At 53.0% G+C, this 20,578-nt stretch overlaps 1 protein-coding gene across 1 annotated transcript; it reads right to left on the bottom strand.

Annotated features, from left to right (window-relative positions):
• Positions 1-210: 210 nt before the first annotated feature.
• On the bottom strand, positions 211-19,704 carry SLC5A9 (solute carrier family 5 member 9). Its single transcript, XM_037500732.2, has 14 exons — positions 19,535-19,704; positions 17,640-17,711; positions 16,372-16,476; positions 15,928-16,092; positions 14,835-14,940; positions 13,991-14,071; positions 13,497-13,702; positions 13,205-13,340; positions 12,201-12,308; positions 9,395-9,545; positions 7,976-8,144; positions 7,088-7,303; positions 4,461-4,620; positions 211-700 (listed from the first exon to the last, which is right to left on the bottom strand). The coding sequence occupies exons 1-14, from the start codon at positions 19,673-19,675 to the stop codon at positions 492-494; spliced, it is 2,025 nt and encodes a 674-aa protein (XP_037356629.2). The 5' UTR covers positions 19,676-19,704; the 3' UTR covers positions 211-491.
• Positions 19,705-20,578: the final 874 nt, after the last annotated feature.

Raw genomic sequence — 20,578 nt, 5'->3', positions numbered from 1 at the left:
CCACACACACACTGGGCAGAATCCTGCTATAAATCGATGGCTGGGGGCTGGAAGTAGAAAGGAAGAGGAGGAGAGGGGGAGAGGAGATGAGGGTGAGCAAAGAGGCACTTGACTTTTTTCAATGCTCTTGCCACCGCCTTTCTTACATCCATTTTTTTTTTAAACTCAAGACACAGGTAGAGTAAAAGCTCCTTATAGATTTGACAAGAGGGCGGTCCCCTTGTGTTCGAGGTAGGGATGTAATGGCACGAGAGCTGGGGTCAGGAGCCCCAGTGAGGCTGCGGCTGGGACCGAGCAAACCCAGCGCTGGCTCCTGGCCTCTCCATCTTCGCTCGCTCAGTGTGAGGCGGCACTAGCTGCTCTCCGGGGGCTCCTGCAGGCTCAGCTTCTGGGGTCTCCAGTCTGAGCAGCCAGGTGGGAGGAAAGTCTGTCTCCGTGGCTGGTGGAGCAAGGGACGTGGCCTCTCTCTCGGCTGATCTGGGTCTGCAGAGTCACGCGAAATAGCCCCAGAGGAAGACGTTGATGGCTAGCAGGAGGACGGCGTTGAGGTTGCACACGGTCCTCCAGAGCGGCCGCTCCTCGATGCTGGTCAGCTTCTGCTGGAGCGCGGCCTTCTCTGCTGGGCTCAGCGCTGGCTCTGGGGCCCCGGAGAGCCCACAGAACCAGCCCCAAAGCAGCTTCCTCCAGGACCTGCGTGGGGCTGGGGGACAAAAGCCAGGAGGGTAGGAAAGCAGGAGGAGAGAGACAAAGGGTGCAAAAAGGGCAGTGATGAGAGGGGAGAGCAGGGCAAGGTGGTGAGATACCAAATAAAGGGGTGAGATGCACAAAAAGAGGTGGGTGGACAGGACGCTGCCTTTTCTGAAAGCCACAGGCTGGTGTTGAGTTGGGGCCAATTCTAGACTGAGTTCAAATGCTGGGCAGAGCCCCCTAACCATCAGCAGATGAAGCATCCAAGGTGGCAGGGGGTACAGGTGTGTAATGCAGGGTGCACAGCTGCGTGGGGGAGGAGGGGGCGGGGCATAATCTCCCATGGTAGGAGCGAGCAGCGGAGCAGGCAGACCTCTGCTCCGCTGTGGGAAGGGCACCGGGCTGGCAGCCAGATGGCCATTGCAGGGTGCTTCTGCCATGCTCTGACCAAGGCTGCATACAGGTTTCTCACCCAGCCTCTCTGAGCGGCTGGTTCTCTCCCAAATAGGTCAGCAGCCCATGTGGTTGTTTTGCGCATCAAAGGAGAATGGAGAATTGACAGCACTTTAGAAGTCACCAGCACTGGTGCAGTTGGAAGAGGTTCTGGTCAATGTGGGGTTCTAAATGTGCAGGAGATAGTGCTGATGCAGACCAGCACCCCCGGATGCAGAGGGCCTCCTCTTAGGTTGAAAGGTAGCACAATTAAAAAAAAAAAAAAAACAACTAAGTTCAACAGAAGTAATAAAGTAAATATTATAAAGAATTTGTTGTGATAGCAATCCAAAAACCTTGCATTAGGCTGAATAGAATCCATTGGGGATGCTTCATTATCTTAATGCCTTTGGAGTTGGTAGTTGTAAGTTCAGTGCCACTGCAGAGTCAGAGATGGAGCCCCCAATGCCATAGAGTCCGGCTCCCTCCTGAGCTGAAGAGGGAAAAGGCTCAGAGAAAGGGAGGAGCTAAGGCCTCAGGGACCTCAGAAATGCACTGAGCAATCCTGGAAGTTCAAATTTGGGTTGCTCTAGGCATGATCATTTTATAAGCCAGTCCAAATACTCTTTGGATTCACTTTTGTAGTTATTGGGGCACAATGACTCAGCAACTCTACAGCTATCTAAAAGGGGGGATGTGTAAACTTCTGTCAGATCTTCTCAGCTGTCTTTCAACTTCCTATTTTTATGACTTAAAAGTGTGCTGCCATTTTGCTGTGTAACCTGAGATCAGGCTCCATCTGCCCATAGGTCTGGTGGAGGGGGTGCTGCTTCCCCATTCCCTCAAGGAAGGAGATTTTTGCATATCACTGCCCTTGCCTCTCCCTGCCTTTCTCCCTTGGGTGCATGTGTGGGGGGAAGGGAGAGGATGAGGTTGTCTCTTTGAACTTCTTCACTGAGCTGAGCATCCTTCAGAGGCCCCCAGGGCGCAGGTGGTCCCCTGGGGAAGGCATTTCTCTGCTCCGCTGGGGCCAGACTCTGCCCCCTAGCGGGGGGCCAGCCTGGAGAGGCTTCCAGGAAATACCCTGTAGTTCCCTTTCGGGGGCTCAGGTGTGGGATAGTGTAAGCTGTGCCTTTCTTCCTCCATTAGGGGGTCACCTAGCAGCTACCCATCCTCACTCTTCTTTCTCGGTAGCTGCTTGTAAAAAGCATATGTTCTCAGATAGCGTCTTCTGGTCATAAGCTCGTTGGGAGCCAGGACCTGGTCCCTGCTATGATTTGGTGGGAGAAGCCCTTTTGTTTTGAGACCCCACCACCTAGGTCATGGGCCACAAAGCTTGAAAGAAAGACTAGAAGAGGGCCTCCCCGGTGGTGCAGCAGTTGAGCGCCAGGTTGCGAAGCTGCCCGCAGCCTCTGCGGCGCTGGCTCGATCCCCAGCTGCTCCCCGGCCACCGGAGGAGGGTCCCACATGGCGCGCAGACCTCTCCTGCCGCCCGCTGCTCCCCTCAGCAGTGTACTTCAGTCCTTCTGCCTGCTCTGCTCCCCGCTCTGCCTCTGGTGAATTCTCTCACCCTCCCGCGCTTCTGACTGTACCCAGTGCTTGTATAAATAAATAAATAAATAAATAAATAAACCTTTAAAAAAAAAAAAAAGACTAGAAGTTACTACAGAGCAAGGGATGCTTGAACTCAGGAAGGCAACAGATTAGACCTTGGAGGTCTTTGCACGTAAGTGTGCATAGGTGGTGCTTTCTGACCTGAGCCTGTGTGGGTTTTGACCTTGGAAGTTAGTGAAGGAGTCCACTCCCCATCATGGGCAGCTTTTCACAGTCGACTTTTGGCTTTAAAAGCCTGTGAGTCTTCTTTTGAGCAAGAAGCTGTGAGTCTTAGATATTGGGATTCTGACATTTATAATGTTGGGAACTCTAGGAAAGGGGCTGCGCTTCATTGTTTCCACCCTGGCAATGACCAGGAATTATTGAAAGTCAGGCACACCAGAGACTGGCATGGAACTAAGGCTTTTTGAAGCTGGGAGCTGCCAGTTCAATGGGAGAGCACACGGCTGAAGGCCCCAACTCCAGCTGGCACTGGAGCGCCCTCTAACAGGCAGGAAGTAAATCTGGCACTGAAACTTCATTCCATTTGAACTCATGAGGTACGAGAAATTGATTTGGGTTTTCACTTACGATTGAGATACCTTTTTGACTTTAATTTTTCCTTGGGATGTATAATTTGGGAAATCTCTATGATGTCTTATATTGGGATATTGTAATGCTATTTATCACACTGCAGGAGGATTACAGTGGCTTCACGTCTCAAACATTATGCCTTTTGCCAATTTTCAACTTCATATACCCTGTGACTTTGGAATAAATTAATTCATGTGCTAGCTAGCACTTTTAAGAGCCTTCATTGGGCCTCCCTGGTGGCATAAGGGGTTAAGACGTAACCTATGAAACTATCTTCAGCCACTGCAGCAAGAGTTCAATCCCCCACCAGGGAGCTACCACATGGCACAGCGGACCTCTCCTATCTCGCAGTGTATTTCAGTCAATCCTCCTGTTCTGCTCCCAACTCTGTCTCCGGTGAATCCTCTCACCCCCTGCACCCCTGGCCTGTACCCCAGTTCTTGTATGCATAAATAAATCTTAAAAAACAAAAAGAACCTTCAGGAAGCAAAGCCAGCCCACCAGCAGCTCAAGGAGGACACCATAGGGATGGTGGTGGGTCAGGTGAGCCTTGTGAACACAGAACTGCAAGGACATGCAGCTGCTGCCAACCTGCAAAGGACAGTCCTGCTTCTCGTGACCCCTTGGGCTGTTAAGCCCAGTACAAATAAGTATGCGAGTAAACAGGGGTTTCTTCGCCAGGCCTGATGTTCCGTCCATGTGGCATGACCTGATTTCTGCCCTAGACTCATTTAACCCGGGGGAGGTAAAAGGACTTCTCTGTTGGTGGATTTGGTAGGATAAAGAGGTCAAGTTTGCCCCAGTCCCTCCCTCCCTGCCTTGGCAGCACAGTGCTACAACATTATGTAACAGATGGGTACCTCTGTCTAATGTTGGGGTTCAGTATCAGGAAGTGCCTCTCTTCATGGGTCTATATTTTATCAGTAATGAGGGCAATATTTGACTCTCATTTGCCTTACTCCTTTGTCTTGTTTCTCAAATAGTTTAAGAGTCATGTGGGAAGGAAGGAGGATGATTTGGGGGGATGCAATCAGAGACCCCATTCTCAGTGATCACAAATGGGAGCTTTAGGGGACCCAAGATGTGCTATCTGTCCTCATTTCCCCAGTGCTCTTCTATGATGTTCTCCCCCACCCCAAGGGTCCTCCACCTACCTCTGGGCTGCTCAGGGTCCCTGCTGGGGTTTGCTGCCACTGTGCCTCCTACAGGGGGCTCCCCAGAAGGCACCTCTGATAGCCCTGGTGTCTGCTCAGGGGCCTCCTTCTCCAGCTCAGAGCCATGCCAATTTCGTGTCCACCATGTCAGGCGAGCAAGCTGGAGGTAAAGAAAGCACTGACTTCACTCAGCTGCCTTTGGAGAGAATCCTGATTAGTAGAAGAGCCTTCCCAGGAGGCTTTGGAATCTGCTGTCTGAACCTTAGACCCTTCATTGGAAACAAACACTTCCTGGGCTGCAGGCCGGGCTTGTGCAGGGTGCTAGAAAACACTCCGTTGGCATGTAGCTCACAGACTGGGAGGAAGGATGCTGGGGGGGCGGGGGTTGTGGTGGGGAGCACGTGAAGCAGGTGCCCCATAGCATAGGTTTTCAAGGTCAGACTGAAGTGATGATGCTCTTAAAGAAAAACAGCAACACCTCGTAGGCAATGGAGAATCACCGCAGACATCAGGCAAAGGGACGAGACAAGTTCTAGGTTTGAAGCTCTCTCTGAATGAACTGAGGACATGCAGCCCGCAGGCTGCTGCAAAAGGAATGTAAGAAAAATGAGCAGCAGGGAGTGACAGGTAGGAGGCAGCAGTCTCAAGGAACATGAGTGTGAGAATTGAGACATGGGGACTGACTGTGTGCACCAGGAGGGACGGAAGCGGTTAACTGGGCGCTCAGCTTCCTGGCTTGACAGGGTAGGGGTGGTGCCCCCACAGACAGAGGGCAGGAGGAGGGTGCTCTGGTGGTGGAAGCAAGGGAGTAGGGGTGAGGGAGAAGTGGGGAGAGGAGGGAGAAGTAGGGAGAGAATGGAGAGCAGCGGAGGGGAGAGAGAGGGCTCATTCACAGGCACAAATGTGGTGGTGAACTTGGAGAGTGTAGGACCTGGTGGGGAGGTATCCAGGTGAGTGAGGGGAAGCTGTGCCCCAGGCAGCCCTGCACTTCCCTCTCCTTCCTTGGATGACTCAGCAGAGAACACAGCATGTTCTGTGGCTAACATCAGCTGGACCAGCCACGACTACCTGAGCTCTGAACTGTCCCCTTCCAACCAGGCTCTCTTCCTGCCCAGTCTAGGCAGCTCTTTATTAGCAACTGAACCAGCTACGCAGTGCCTTGCCTTGCCGCTTCCGGCAAACACGTCCAGGGGCCCTGTCCCGGGGCACTGCCCCCTGTGCGTGAAGCTCTGCCTCTCTACAGGACCTGGAGAGCCTCCACTGCCTCTTTGCTCATAAATATCTCTCAATAAACTTTATATTTGACTGGACGGAGGGTGAAGGAGACATTGGATTGTGTGGCTGAATCTTGGAAGAGGGGATCTGCTGGAAATGGAGCCTGCAGCATCAGCTCCCTAGAGAGGGTTGCTGAAAGCACAGGTGTGGGTAGGACGGCACAGGGGAGTGTGACTGAGAGTGATCACAGGCCAGAGCCGGGGCCCCAGGGAACAACGACGTGACGGTAATGGAGACAGAAGTCATGGGTTAAATGAGGTCACTAGCATGGTCTTCATCCAGTATGGCTAGTGACTGGATAGAAGAGGCAGGAGGACCACATGAGGGTAAGAGAAGGCAGACACTAGCAGGCCAGGGCCTCACAGAGAACATCCTGCTGACAGCTTGATCTCACGCTTCGTACATCCAGAACTGGGAGAAAAGACCTGTCTGCAGTTTAAGCCACGCTGTCTGTGGTTCTTTGTTATGGCAGCAAACTAACACCTGCTCTAAAGAAAAGAGACTTCAAAAAACTTGACTTTCCGGGCCTCCCTGGTGGTACAAGGAGTTAAACACAGCACCGTGAAGCTGTCCCCAGCCTCTGCAGCTTGAGTTTGATTGTGGATCCCCGGCCGGCCAGGGAGTTACCCACATGGCACAGGGAAGGGAGAGAGAGGGCTCAGCGGACCTCTCCTGTCTCGCCCGCTGCTCCCCTCAGCAGTGTATTTCAGTCAGTCTGCCTGTTCTGCTCCCCACTCTGTCTCTGGTGAATCCTCTCCCCCGCCCCCTACACCTTTGGCCTATACCCCAGTTCCTGTGTGCGTAAATAAAAACTTTAGAAACAACAACAAAAAACCCCTGGACTTCCATGATGGAGGACTAGAATGTCCATCAGCTGAGAGGAGGGAGGAATTCAAATAGCCTCCTCATTGGTAGGCTCTAGCTCCTCCTCATTCTTCAGGGTCCACCTCAAGGTAACCTAGTCAGGGAGAACTCCCAGGCCCCCAGGGGTGCTGCCTCTCCTTTGTGCTCAGCTAGCTCTCCCTATGAGCTTAGTCCTGTACATTCTCTTGGTAAAATAATTGTGAGTATTGGTGTCTGTTTCCATGCAGGTGGACAGTTGCTGGCAGGGACATTTCATCTGTGCAGCTCTATACAGTGTCTGACACACAGTAGGTGTTCACGGAGTCATTTTCCAATTAAATGAATTACACTCACCTGGGGATTAATTAATAACCCAACAAGCTCTCCCTTCCCAGGGCATTTGTATGGCAACAGGGGAGAAGGTAACCCCCAGGGTAAAACTCAAATGGTGGAATTCCATGGGGTTGGGAGGCATAAGGGGGCCCCCTCGATAGGGGCGCTCCACTTACCTTTTCCTTAGGGATGGGGGTTGTGAGGAGGCTGACCATGATGATGACGAAAGCAGTGAGCCCACAGAGGAGGAGCGCAAAGTACAGGTAATGGACGTCTTTCAGCACGGGCGGCCTGCGATCCACCTCCCCACAGGCGGGGGCTGGGTATGAGAACTCCAGGATCATGCGCACCAGCCCCACTGCCAGGCCAAACAGTAGGCCCCAGAAGGCCCCCTATGCAGAGAGAGCAGGCAAGAGCAGAGTGAGAGCCAGATGAGAAACTCTAGGAAGTTCAAGTCACTCCAGCCCCAAATTTGTTATTGTGTTTGCAAATCCATCTTTGTGAGCTCCCCATTAAGGCCGAGGTGTTGTCTTAATTCAAAGGCTTAAGCCAGCTGTAAGCAGTTATAACTGGTTGGAAACACTTAGAAATACTTAGAGCATGTTTGAAGTGGTTGTATCAACATAGAACTGGTTTGAACAAGTGAAAACCAATTTGATCTGGTCTGAACTGGTTTGATTCTGCCAGTTGGTTTGAACCAGTCTGATCTGATCAGAAATGGTTTGAACCAGTCAGAACCAGTTTGAAATGGTCTGATCTAGTTAGAAGTGGTTGAGCCAGATTGAACCAATTTAAGCCAATCAGCACTGGTTGGGTCTGATTTGAGCTGGTTGGAAACAGCTTGGGCCAGCTGGAACTGTCATAAGTCGCATCCATGAGTCTCCATAGAGGATTGATAAATGTTTGTTGACTGAATGACTCTAGATGTGGAGCTGTGGATTGGGAGACTGCCCCTAGAGGGGCAGTTGGTTTGTCCAAAAATCACAGAGAAAGACCAGGTTACAGACAGACCAGCTCTTGACCCTCTGGTATGGGGTGGGGGGCAGGTGGGTGGCTGCACTCACAGGCTCTGTGACCCTCGTGCAGAAGATGGCCAGCAGGAAGAGGGCGGTGATGGGCGGAGCCAGGTAACTGGTAATAGACTGGATGTAGTCGAAGAGCTGCCCGCTATTGGAGCTTTGGATGATGGGGATCCAGAGGATGCTGATGATGACCAGGAACACAATAAACACTCTGTAGGGAGGGCACGAGACACTGTGAGGAGTGCGCAGGGCAAGGCATGGGCACAGCAAAAGTGAAACACAGGAGCCAGGAAGACCCTGAATGTGTGGTGGCTGAATCAGAGAAGGTTTTAAGTTCAGTGTCCCAAACGCTACGATTCCATAGATTTGGACTCTTAAAATTCTAGAATGTCAGAGTTTCACAACTTCAGATTTTTTGAATCACTTGAGGTCATGCATTCCACTGAGTACTCAGGGAGAAGTCTACACCTTTCCCACCTCAGTAAGTGACCTCTGGTGTTAGCTGGAGACCCTGGGCAGGACAGCAACCCCTTTCTCGGAAGCAACTCCAGTCTAGGATATCCTCCCTTCTCTAGGCTCTTTCAACTCTCACCACCTTTCCCTTTCATTGGCTGTCAGCTCAGAGCAGGAGCCCCACATTCTTCTCCTGTCTGCCCCTTATCTGATCCTCCTCAGGTCCAAGTCCCCAAAGCTTACTTTCTGTGTGATCTTTTGCAGGTGTGTTGCTAGAAAAACTTCTCTTGGATGTATTGGGTGCAATACTGAAGATGGCCAGGAGATGGCGTCCAAACACCATCGATGAATGAAATAAGCCTCTTATCAAAGTTCTATTTTGAATCGTGGCAAACAAACCAGAGATAAGGTTCAAATTCTTTAGCTTATTATTTCAAGGCTCTGTGTCATTTGAAGACAGTCTTCCTGTGAACGCCTTCATCGATGCAGTTGCCTCACTGTTTCACCTGCGTTTCTGCCTTTCTCATTAAACTTTGGCAACCTCAGGACAGGGCCATATAAGGGGTCCCTGTGCTCTGCATACAGCACAACAGAATCACACGGGGTGGATGCCCAGGCTGAGTCTGAGGGACTTTCTGCTGTACTGGGGTGACAGCCAGAGCTGGTCTGAAAGCTCTCAGGGCTGAGCTGCTTGCTAACTCACTCCCACTGATACGCCTTTCACTATGTAAAGACCATGAAGTCGTTCACATTTACCTCATTGTTCTATTCCAAGAAAAAGCTCACCAGACAGGGAAGAGATTTTTCTCTCCTTACTCTGGAGGGGGTGGAGTGGTCCCAAGTTGGGGAGGGACATACCTGAGGTTCTGTAGAAAGGTCTGCTAGAACAAGTTTCTCTGCCTGCCTGTGGGGGTGGGCAGGGAGAGTGGTATCTCCCCAGGGAAGCCCAGTGCAGGGAGGACAGGGGTGGGCTGCCATGGAGGGACACGGAAGGATGGGCCAGCACACCTGCCCACCACCATCAGCTCCTGCTCTGTCGCCTTCCTGCGGAAGCGCTGCCACACGTCAATGGTGAACAGGGTGCTGCTGCTGTTGAAGATGGAGGTGAGGGAGCTCATGAGGGCGGCCATGATCACAGCGATCATCAGGCCTCGCAGACCTGGGAAGAAACGAGGTTTGCTCATAGCAGCTGGCAGTGCCCAGCAGATTCAGGAGTTTGTGGGGAAGGGGACGATGGGCTGGGATGGGATTAGGAATCTGGGAGAACTAGAGCCCAGGTCCTGCCCGTGCTTTGTCTCTGCCTTGGGTGGGCCTGTGGCCTTGGGTGGGTCACCTGCCCAGTCTCCCATCCACCTCAGTAAGGGGTGTGCGCCACACAGCCTGCACTGTTCTCCATAGCTTTCCCATCTCAGCCTGGATTTCAGAGGTTATGACACCTGGCTCGTGGGTCCTTGGTAGGGAGGAGTGTGATTGTTACTAACTGAGTGTCTTCACACTAGCAAGATATGTGAATCACTGTGTACACTGAAGCAGTCGCTGCAATAGGTAAGATATGGGAACAACCTGAGTGATAGCTGTGGACAAAGAAAAGGTCTCTCTCTCTCTCTCTCACACACACACACACACACACACACACACACACATCATGCAATGTGGTTCAGTCATCAAAAGAATGAAATCTTGCTCTCTGAGCCAACACAGATGAACCTTGGGGGCATTATGTTAAGTGGAATGCAAAACAGAGAAAAGCTAGTAGCCTTTATCTTCTATGTGGAATGTAAAACAAACCAAAAAGCCCTCAAGCTCCTAGAAACAGAGAACAGCTTGGTGGTTGTCAGAGGTGGGGGTGAGGGAGAAATGGGTGCAGGTCCAGACTTCTAGTTATAAGACCCGTAAGTCCTGGGAAAGTGACGTACAACTTGGCGACTGTGGTTAATAATACTGGATTGGGGGCCTCCCTGGTGGTGCAAGGGGTTAAGCACTGCACTATGAAGCTGTCCGCAGCCTCTGCAGCACAAGTTCGATCCCTGGCCGGCCAGGGAGCTACCCACATGGCACGGCAGACCTCTCCTGACTCACCCGCTGCTCCCCACAGCAGTGTACTTCTGGTGAATCCTCTGGTGAATCTTCTCACCCCCCACATCTCTGGCCTGTACTCCAGCTCTCGTATGCATAAATAAATAAATCTTTTAAAAAAATAATACTGGATTGTACATTTGACAGTTGCTAAGAGGGTAGACCTTAAAGGTCCTTATTGAAAGGAAGAAAACTCATAACTGTGTATGAAGACGGATGCTGCTGTTGATCTTTTCATAGTATTTACAAATAAATATCAGATCCTGACATTGTCCACTTCAAATCAATATAGTGTTTATGTCACTAGGATGTAAATGTCAATAAGAAATACTAATTGAGTGTCTAGTGCCTTGTACCTTGTCCAGGATGCTATGGAATTGGCTAACACACATACCAGGAGGCAGAAGCCCTGATGATTTCTGCAAGGAACTGGCTGTGTGACCTTTGGACTAGCTCCCAGCCCTCCTGGGTCTCTTTCCCACCTGCAGTAATAGAGGGTGGGACCCACTGCTATCTGCAGCCTATGATGCCAATGATTAAGCTTCTAGAAACACAACTGCCAGCCTGGGGAGAGGACCCCCTGCCCACCTCGGTCCTCCATTCCCCAGATCCGCATACATGCAAGCACTTGGAAGATGCAAGCTGTCCCAAACCCAGGCTATCGTCTTTCTCCGGGGCCATTTGTCTCTTCCTTGGGTTAGCAGCGTCTCCTGTCTCCACACCAGCATCTCAGAGCTCCTTCCTCTGCTCTCCTCCACCCACCTCCTTCAAGCAGCCGGCCCTGCTACTGCTCTGGCACTGCTAGGTCTCTCCCCGCCACATCACCACTATATCTCTGATCATTTCTCATCCTTTCGGAGGGAAGAAATAACTCCCACCTCATTGACTTCCCTCCATAATTCTGCCTCCCCTCCTGTACCCAATCTCCATATCTTTGTAAACCCACCTTCTAAAACCCAGGACCAGGAGCCCTGTTTGGTCCCTGCTTTCTTGTCCCTCAAATATAGCCAGTCACCAAGTCTTGCTAATTCTCCTTCACAAATATCCTTTATACTCCTTCTCTCTATCTCCAGAGTCGTCGATGGGTCCAAGAGTCCTCACTACTCACCTGGCCTGCAAACCCTCACTAGTGGGGTCCCTGCACCCCCGCGCCCCACCAGGAGGTCCTTCTGCAGCTCAGATCCCTTCATGCACTCTGGCCTCATCCCCCAGTGGCGCTCCATTGGCCTCCGAGGACAGACACCACTCCAGGAAGGGGGTTCCGCACACTGGGCTGCTCTCAGCCCAAACTTCGTGGTCCTGTCAGCCCTGGGCCTCTGCAGCCCCTCCCCCCAGGGTGGCGTTTCCTATGCCCCTCCACCTCTGCCAGGATGTTCTCAGGACTCAGCTCAGTTTCCCCTGGGAAACTTCCGAAGCTGTCCGGAATGGGTCAGGTGCCTCCTTAGGAATCCTGCAGTCCCGCTGTGTTCCATATTGCCCCGGTCCCCTACAGGCTGCCTGGGGTCTGAGAGCAGATCCTTTATCCCTGCATCCCCTGGGGGCACAGAGCAGGAACCTCACAGATGCTTGTGAAAAAGAGTGTGTATGTGTGTGTGTGTGTGTGTGTGTGTTGGGGAGCGGGGTGCTCAGATGAAGGTTTTGATTCTTCCTAGCCACACCCATCCTTAATGCAGCCCCTCCTGGGCAGTGAGGACTAGAGGAGGCTGGGAGGCCAGGGTGAAGGGAGAGTGGGACTCACCGACGGGCATGAGAGTCATGATCAGCTTGGGGTAGGCAATGTTGGAACATCCTACACGGGCCCCGCAGGTCCTTTGGCAGATGTCAGGGTCCACACAGGCCACCTCATCTGCAGAAGAGGTGATGGCCATTGGTGTTCCGTCATCTCCTGTTTTCCACGGTTGGCCTAATATTTGCTTTCCACCCCCTAGAGAAGAGCTTGCTGGGTCCAGGGGCAAGTGGCTGCTGGGGACCATGGTATAGCTGTCTCTGGTCAACTTCTCCACCATACACTACCCTACAGAGTCTTTGGGTTTTAGATCATCTGTCCTGATAAAAGGCAGCTATCCTGGGAAGCACCTAGAATGCCTTCCTTGGTCTTCCCCTTGTAAAGAGGAAGGAGGGTTTAAAAGTGGCTTTCATTTGAGCTTTGCATTCACTAAAGGAACTAGTGAAATATATCAGTTGTTTCAGAAACAGCATGCTTTCTTTAAAATTAAAACTAAAATGATAATTAAACAGCATTAGAAAATTGCAATGTTGCTCTTTGGGGACTTCTAGTAGCATTGGCAAGGATTCTAACTACATCTATTTCAAATAAGATCTTCCCTCCGGCTGAGGGAGTGGACACACAGGACCCGAGCCTTTCAGCAGGCTGCACTGTATAATTACATATTTTCTGTCAAAATAATAAAATCGAGAGAAACGTCCCCGCTTTATCACTTAGGCCTCCCCCTTACCTTGCACTTTGGTTTTGTCTTTCTCTGCCACCCTCGGGATTCTGTCCTGACTTTTACTATGATTCTGAGTTTTGGCTTTGTAAATGTTGCTTTATTTGTTTCATTATATGAAAAAAATGGTATTTTTCAAAAAATAAAAATGGCGCTCAGATACAATTTCTTCCACTGAAATACTCACTCAATGTCTGGCCCACAAAGCCCAAAACACTTACTAGGTATTGTTAGCAGGCGTGGTGAGCTGTTCCCTGCTCTAGTCCAAAATTGCTCCAGAACGAGAGGCTCTTACCTGGGTACAGGGCCCGGCTGATCATGCCTGGCATGACGATGAAGAACATGGGCAGGATCTTGAGGTAGCCCCCCAGCACGGAGCCTCCCTTGGCGTGGGACAGACTCTTGGCAGAGAGAGACCTCTGCACGATGACCTGAAAGGGTAGTGGGTGGGGGGTTGGGGGGCTCAGCTTAGCTCATTGTGCCCAGGGTGAGCCCCTTTGCCCCGTGAATCCTGGTGCCCAGTTTTCAGGTGGGGATCCCCGCCGGGCAATCTGGGTCAGCAGGGCCAAGCCCGGCTGGGGCATCACCTGGTCCGTACACCAGCACCAGGTGGCCAGCACTGTGAGACCAAAGATGAGGCCTGGCCAAGGGATGTCCCCGCTCACGGGGTCCCGGAGAATGTGGAAGGCGTCGGGCCGGGGGAGGTGACAGGTGGTGTTGGGGACCGTGACATTAGGGATGGCCTGCCTGTACCGCTGCTCCAGGCCGGGGAACCAGCCCACCTCCTGGAAACCTGAGGGAGAGACCACCGTGAGTGGAACATGGGCCTGTCACATCCTCCCACCCCATCCCCTGCACCTCCCAATCCTGCTTGGGGGCCCTGGTATGAGACTGGTATGAGACTTGGGAATGGAGCTCAGGATGGTTTGAAGTGGGCAGTATCCTACTCCTTAGGAGCCCAGCCTGGAAGGGAGAGATGGTTCTGTGCTCTGGAAAGTTCCAGTCAAACCATAGAGGTGTCAGCCAAAGACAGAGAAGAATTTAAGGGTGAGGGTGGGATACAATTCAGGCTCCTCCTTACCCAGAAACATGAGGACCAGGGCTCCCCCCACCATGATCACCGTCTGCAGAGCATCTGTGTAGATCACGGCTGTCAGGCCCCCTGGGGACCAAGGAGAGAGCTCATTAGTCACCAACCCACAGGCAGGGGGTCCCTCCCTGGGTGCCCACCCTGTGCTTGGGCATGCTGGGGAGACCAGAGAAGACACGGAGCCGCTCAGCAAGTGGATTCCACCCAGCAGGATCGGGGCTGCTCACAGTCAATGTGCTCAGCCCTTTCCATCCTGAAGGCCTCTGACAGGCTGTCAGGCTGCAGCGGTTTGCTCGGTGACATCCCTAGTCAAGCTCTTGCTGTAGCTCCACCAGGAGGCTCCTGCCTTCTCCACCCCAAAGCCCACTTAAATCCCTCATCTTTCCAGGCTGGCTTAGCCGTGACTGGTCGGCTCTGGTCAGTCTCCAGGTGCCAGGCCTGTGTGAGGTGTCTGGAGGAGACAGGCAAGCAGGTTTGTGACTTTGTCTGGAGACGCCACAGTGACTCCAGTCAGAGCAGCCGTCTCCTGTCGCTACCCTGCTCCAAGTTACAGTCCCTCAGTGTCTCTCCTTCCCTGTCTCTCTCCAGCTCTGATTCTTCCTGTTTCTCCCTCCGTCGACCCTTTCTGACTCTTCCTTGGATCCTGCATCTCATCTGTCTCTTTGTTTCTGCCTATATCTCAGCCTCTCTCTTAGGGTCAGTTTGCACTCTGTCCATCCTCTTGTCCAGCCCTGCAGTCCTGTGTGTCTCTGCAGTCAGAGTATCTGTCCACCTCTTTGTGTCCCGCAGTCTTTGTTTCCCGGCTGCACCCCAGCATCACCTTCCCTCGCCCTACCTGCGATGGTGTACACGGCGGTCACCACCAGCAGGAGCACTGTGGAGACGTACAGGTTCCAGCCCAGGGCCATCTGGATGAAGAGGGCTCCAGAAAAGATGTCAGTCTGCAGAGAACCAGGACCCGGGAGGCCAGGTCACCTGAGGCCCCGGCGTGGCCACCAGGGAGAGTCTCCTTCCTGCTTAGCAGCACCGGGTGCTGCCGCTCTTATCTGGCAGTGCTGAGAGCACTGGGCTGTCCTCAGGGAGCGTGAGGGAATGAAATGGAAGATGAGGCAGTGAAGCAGGGAGCTGGGGTCGGAGAAGAGACTATGGGGGAGCATAGAACAGGTTCTGGCGGGTTCCTGATTGCCCCTGAGAGCTCGGGCAGCCTCAGCCAGATAGGCCTGGGGCTAAGCTGATGGGGCAGGAGTCCAGAACAGAACCACAGGGCCTGGAGAATCTAGGTGTTCACATTTATTAGAGGATTTGAGGGGTCAACCTTTGCCTAAACTGACTTACTGTTGTTTTTAGGCATGGGTGGAACGTGACGCTACATTTTTCCAGCCCTTTACCCGGCGACTGCCAGCTCCTACAGTGCATGCATGTGATGGCTCCGTGACGGGTGAGCCCATCGCTGGTGCTACCACGTGGCAGTGAAAAAAGACCCAATGGGGCCTTAGGAGCCAAACTGTGGTTCTAGTCCCAGAACTAGCCTTCCTTGTGGACATGGGCAAATCATTTGACACATCTAGAATTTAGGCCAATAAAGGAAGAATAAGGACCTTTGCAGCCATAACATTCTAGGCAATTAGTACATGGTGCTGAATGAGAATTGTTTGATGAAAAATGATGAGTGAACTCTGGAGTATGAGCTTTTTGAATGGAGGGGTTGTCATTCATTCAACAAACATTATTCATCTCTGATTACTCCACTGCTGCAGGGGAGCATGTGTTGAAGGTATGAGGATTCATCCTTCCTTTCTCCTGCCCACCCATCTGCCCTTCCATCCATCCATCCATCCATCCATCCATCCATCCATCCATCCATCCGTCCGCTTATCCATCCATCCACAACAAGCCACGCAAGATAGCTAGATTAGAGTGGAACTCACTGAAATCTTGGTGAAGATATAGAGGATGAGAGACAAGACAGACATGTACACCTGGATCCTCTGGCCCCCAAATCTCTTCTGCAGGTACTGTGGCATGGTGACCACACCGGCTGCTATGTAAACGGGGACGAAGATCCACCCAAGGGCGAGAAGGAGCCAAGTTGCCTGAGAGAGGGGGGAGAAGAAGACAGCCATGTCTCAGATGCAGATGGAGGGTCAGCCCCTCCCCACAGGAGCTGGGCTGTGGGAGAGTCCTGAGCAAGGAGGTAAGGACCTGGGACATGGTGGCCGCTGATGAGCCCTCTGCCTCCTCCAGGCCTTGATTTCCTCATCTGTAAAACGGAATCTCGATTTATGGCACAACCTCCCCAAGCACCTGTGAGGATCTGCTCAGCTCTAAGGCCAGGAATTGGGGGGGGGGGGTTGTTTAGATCCCCAACTTACGTTCCACTCGAAGCCACCCACAGCGAGGCCTCCGGCAGCTCCCGTCCCAGCCAGGCCCATGAACAAGCCACTGCCCACATTGCTGGACATCAGAGATGCGCCAATCTGCAAGGCACAATGGGGTCAAAGGTCAGGGGTCAGTTTCAAACTGATCCAACTGGGATCAGGACCATGAACTTAGGAATGAGAAGGAGGCAAAGAGAGTAGGATCTGGACTCAGGAAATCTGAGAACAGGAAGAGGAGAGGGCAAAAGGGATAGAATTGATATTTATTAGAAACCTACTCTGTGCCAGGCCCTGTGCCAGGCATTTAAATGCACGAATGCATCTCCACAGATATTTGGAGGGGTGGGTTTAATCTTTCCTCCCTATGGAGAAAGGAATTAATGTTCAGAAAAATGAAACATTTGGCCACCGGCCCTCCAGTGAGTGAGTGAGTGGCAAAGTGATCAGGGAGGGAAGACCCCGGAGCAGGTGGGAAGGGCCTGCTCCCCCTGTTCCATAGGCCCAGGACAAGGCCAGATAGAAGGGGGAGCTCAGGGGCTGAGCACAGGCCCAGCCAGCCTTGGAGCTCAGTTAATTTTTCTCCAGGAGGCCAGCCCACTACTCCAGGGCAGTGAGGGGGCGGTGACCACACCCGGCACTGCCACAGCAGGGCCACGGGCTGGATGTGTTCTAATGTGTCAGCTCACCCTGTCCTTGTCACAGCCCCAGAGTTGATCCTCGGAAGGGTTTATCTCCCTTCTTCCTACTGCAGGAAGAGGGAAGTCAGTTTAGAGGACCAAGAGAAATGTGGGGTGGCCAGATGGGAGTGATTAAGGTTCACAGAGGTTCTCAGGGTCAACTCCTGAGGTGGTGGGGCATTTTCCTCTACGAGTCCCCTCATTTCGCTGCTCTTCAGTCTTAAGCTTCTGGGTCCCCTTCTTTAGTCACCTTCTGCTATCTGAGGTGGGAGGCTTCCTGGAGGGGATCACACGCCCCTGCTCTCTGGGCCACAGCCTCGACCTTTTTGCTTATGAGTCTGTCTGCTCAGCTCAGCTCAGCTCTGAGCTCCTCATTCTAGATGTTCTCTGTCAGTCCCTTGTCCAGCTTACAGCCCACACTCAGGAGGTGCCCAGCGGAGGCTGGTCTGCTTAGCAAGATGTCTCAGGTCCTGGGCTGCATTTGGCTAGAGACAAGGAGCCCACTTGGGGTGCTGGTTGTCTTGGTTCAGATGAGAGGAGAGACAGTGGGAGCAGAGGAAGGAGGAAGGAGGAAGGTGAACTCACCGGCCACCAGCTCATGGACTTCCCTGCCAGGAAGTAGCCGCCCACGGTGCCCCGGCTTGCACGGATGGATGACTGGAAAGGAAACGGTAGAGCTGAGGGCGTCCCGAGCCTCTGCAACCTGTGGCCTCACCCAGACTCCTGCCACTTGGCCCAGGCATTGCCTGGGGATGGGGAGGTGAGAGCAGGAATTGCCCTGTTTTTTAGCTAAGCCTCTTCTTTGGGAGGCCCAAGTTCTCCGAGCCTGCCTGCTGCTCTCCCAGGACTGCCGTGAAGACCCAGGGGGCCGAAGGAGGAAGAGCCTCTTCCATGAATGGCCCAGATCACTGAGGGTGCACTCTTGTCCCCTCATCCTGCTCTCTACCCCAGCTTTGCTCCAGGAAGTGATGTGGCATCTCCAACTCAGGCCACCATGGCTGAGGGGAGGCTACCCTATCCCCAACAGCCAGCAGGACCCCCACACCAAGCTGGAGGACTGAAAGCTGCCATTCTGAGGGTGGGTGGGGCTTTGGGCATCTGCAGAGGTAGGTCTCTGTTAGGGGATCATCTAGGGATCATCTCTGCTCAGGATCAACTAGGACTCTGGAACAAGCCTCTTTCCTGCCCAGGCAGGTGGTCAGTTAGTGGCCTGTTTGGGGATGTGACTTGCAGAATAAAGGGGAGTGGGGGTGAAAGCGGTTTCTCTGACAATGCAGGGCTCGGGGGGTGCAGGGCACTGGGGAGGGAAGCAACAACTTGAGGCCCTTGTGAAGACACTGAGGCCAGCAGGTCTGATCAGGTCTGGAGACAGGACCTGCTGGGGAGGAAGAAAAGGGAGAACTTATAGATGTTTCTCTTCTCCCACGGGAATAACTTGTCTGGTCAGCAGGAACATCAGTGAGTGCTGGGCCTGGTGCTGGTGAAGTATTTGCTTGGTTCCTGGAGTCACCTCTAGTCCTCAGGGGAGAGCCAAGGCCCAAAGTCGGGGAGCAGCTTGTGCAAATTTGCTGGAGAGGCAGTGCCTCCCTAGTTGTCTCCCAGGCTCCCTTGTGCCCATTTCTTCCTAATACTGGCTCTGGGAGGCTGGACTGTTCACTCCACTTTACAGATGAGCAAACTGAGGCCAGAAAGGCACAGCCTGGTGAATAACCATAATCTGTCTGACAGTGGAGTCTAAAGGTGCTGGCATTTCTCTTGAAATCTGTGGTGATAACAGCAGCCAGTAAATGCTGCTGGCTGTGCTGGGCACTGGGCCAGGTGCCAAATGCATCTTGTCCTTCAGTGGCCATGACCTCTGTTTGTGTCATCTTGTCACCTCCCTGTCCATGTGAGAAAACAGGCTCCAGGAGGCTTTGCATATTCCCCAGGGCCACCCTGCTCTGGCTGGTGGACTTGGAGGCTGGAGTGAGGGCCCCCTGACTTAGCAGCTGGCCTCTGTCTAGGAGTCTCAGAGAACAAGGGAGAACAAAGGCCTCAGGGTGCACCTAGTTTCTCCCTGTGAGCACACCAGCCCCAGTTCCTTTGGAAAGCACCACTCCTGTGCAGACACCAACTAGAGGAGGGTGGGGTCAGGCCAGGAGTCAAGCTTTTACAGAGTTGGGGATCTTGGCATGGGGATGAGGGCTGGAATGAGGCTGGGCTGCCAGGGGTGGTTGGGGCCAAAGGTAGCAGATGAATAGAGATGGTTTCCTGTGCGACCTCAGGCAGGTCACAGCCCTCTTTGCACCTAGTCTGTCTTAGAAAGGGAGGGGTTGGAGAGAGAGGATGATTCCCCAAGGCCCTTTCACCTCAGGTCCTGTGCTTCTTTGAACCACCTTCATTCTGCTGCCTGAAGGCCCACCTCTGCCCCCAGCTCCAAGACCAGCCTGAGACAAAAGCTTCCCTTGCCTCCCTTGCTGGGCCACGACCACCAGGCTTACCCAGATCCCCACGGCGATGACAAAGACAAAGTAGACGACCAGGACCGTGATGTCGTAGGCGTGCAGGCTGGCTCCAGGGTCCAGGTGTGGGTATGGAGCAGCCTCAGTCCTGGCTCTGTCTCCCAAAGCTCCTGGCCCCATTGCTGCCAGCTCCACGCTCCTCTGCTAGTCAGTCACCAACGGCTGGACTTTGAGGTGCTCCTGGCTCTATCCTTTCCTTTAATGATTAAACAGCCCCGAGTGCCATTAGCTGCTGAGAAAGAGCTGAGCCCTGCTGGCACGTAAAGTCCTTGCCCGCTTTCCTCCTAATCGTCAGCTCATCCTCTGCAAGACTCTCCCTTTGGGCCTCCCCGGTGGCGCAGCGGTTGAGCGCTGGGTTGCGAAGCTGCCCGCAGCCTCTGCGGGGCCAGTTCAATCCCCGGCTGCTCCCCGGCCACCGGAGGAGGGTCCCACATGGCGCGCAGACCCCTCCTGCCGCCCGCTGCTCCCCTCAGCAGTGTACTTCGGTCCTATTGCCTGCTCTGCTCCCCGCTCTGGCTCTGGTGAATTCTCTCACCCTCCCGCGCTTCTGACTGTACCCAGTGCTTGTATAAACAAACAAATAAATAAATCTTTAAAAAAAAAAAAAAAAAAAGACTCTCCCTTTGCCTGCCCTCACTGCAAACACACATACACATATACGACATACATGACTCGCACACACACACTTCACACATACATGCACAGCTACATGTATGCACATGCAACGCACACACACATGCACCCTTGTCACATGCCCTCACACAAACACACACACGCGCACATGGGTGTATGCATCACACGAGTCACATACAGATGTGTGCACTCCTACTCCAGCGAGGAACGGGAGGAAGGAGCGGAGCCCCGAGATCCTGAAGCTGAAAGGGACAAAAGAGTTCAAGCTCCTGCTTGTGTGGAGGGGAAACTGAGACCCAGGGAGGAAATAGCCACACAGGGCAGTAAAGCTGGTCCTAAGTCTAAAGTCCAGGTTTCTTACTGGTGAGTTCCAGGCAGTTTTCCTTATGC

The sequence above is a fragment of the Talpa occidentalis genome, unplaced genomic scaffold, assembly GCF_014898055.3.
Source record: "Talpa occidentalis isolate TD23 unplaced genomic scaffold, MPIMG_talOcc4v2.1 talOcc4.9, whole genome shotgun sequence".
Classification (NCBI taxonomy): domain Eukaryota; kingdom Metazoa; phylum Chordata; class Mammalia; order Eulipotyphla; family Talpidae; genus Talpa; species Talpa occidentalis.
Note: the sequence above shows the minus strand (reverse complement) of the source record. Positions and strands in the feature narration are given on the sequence as shown.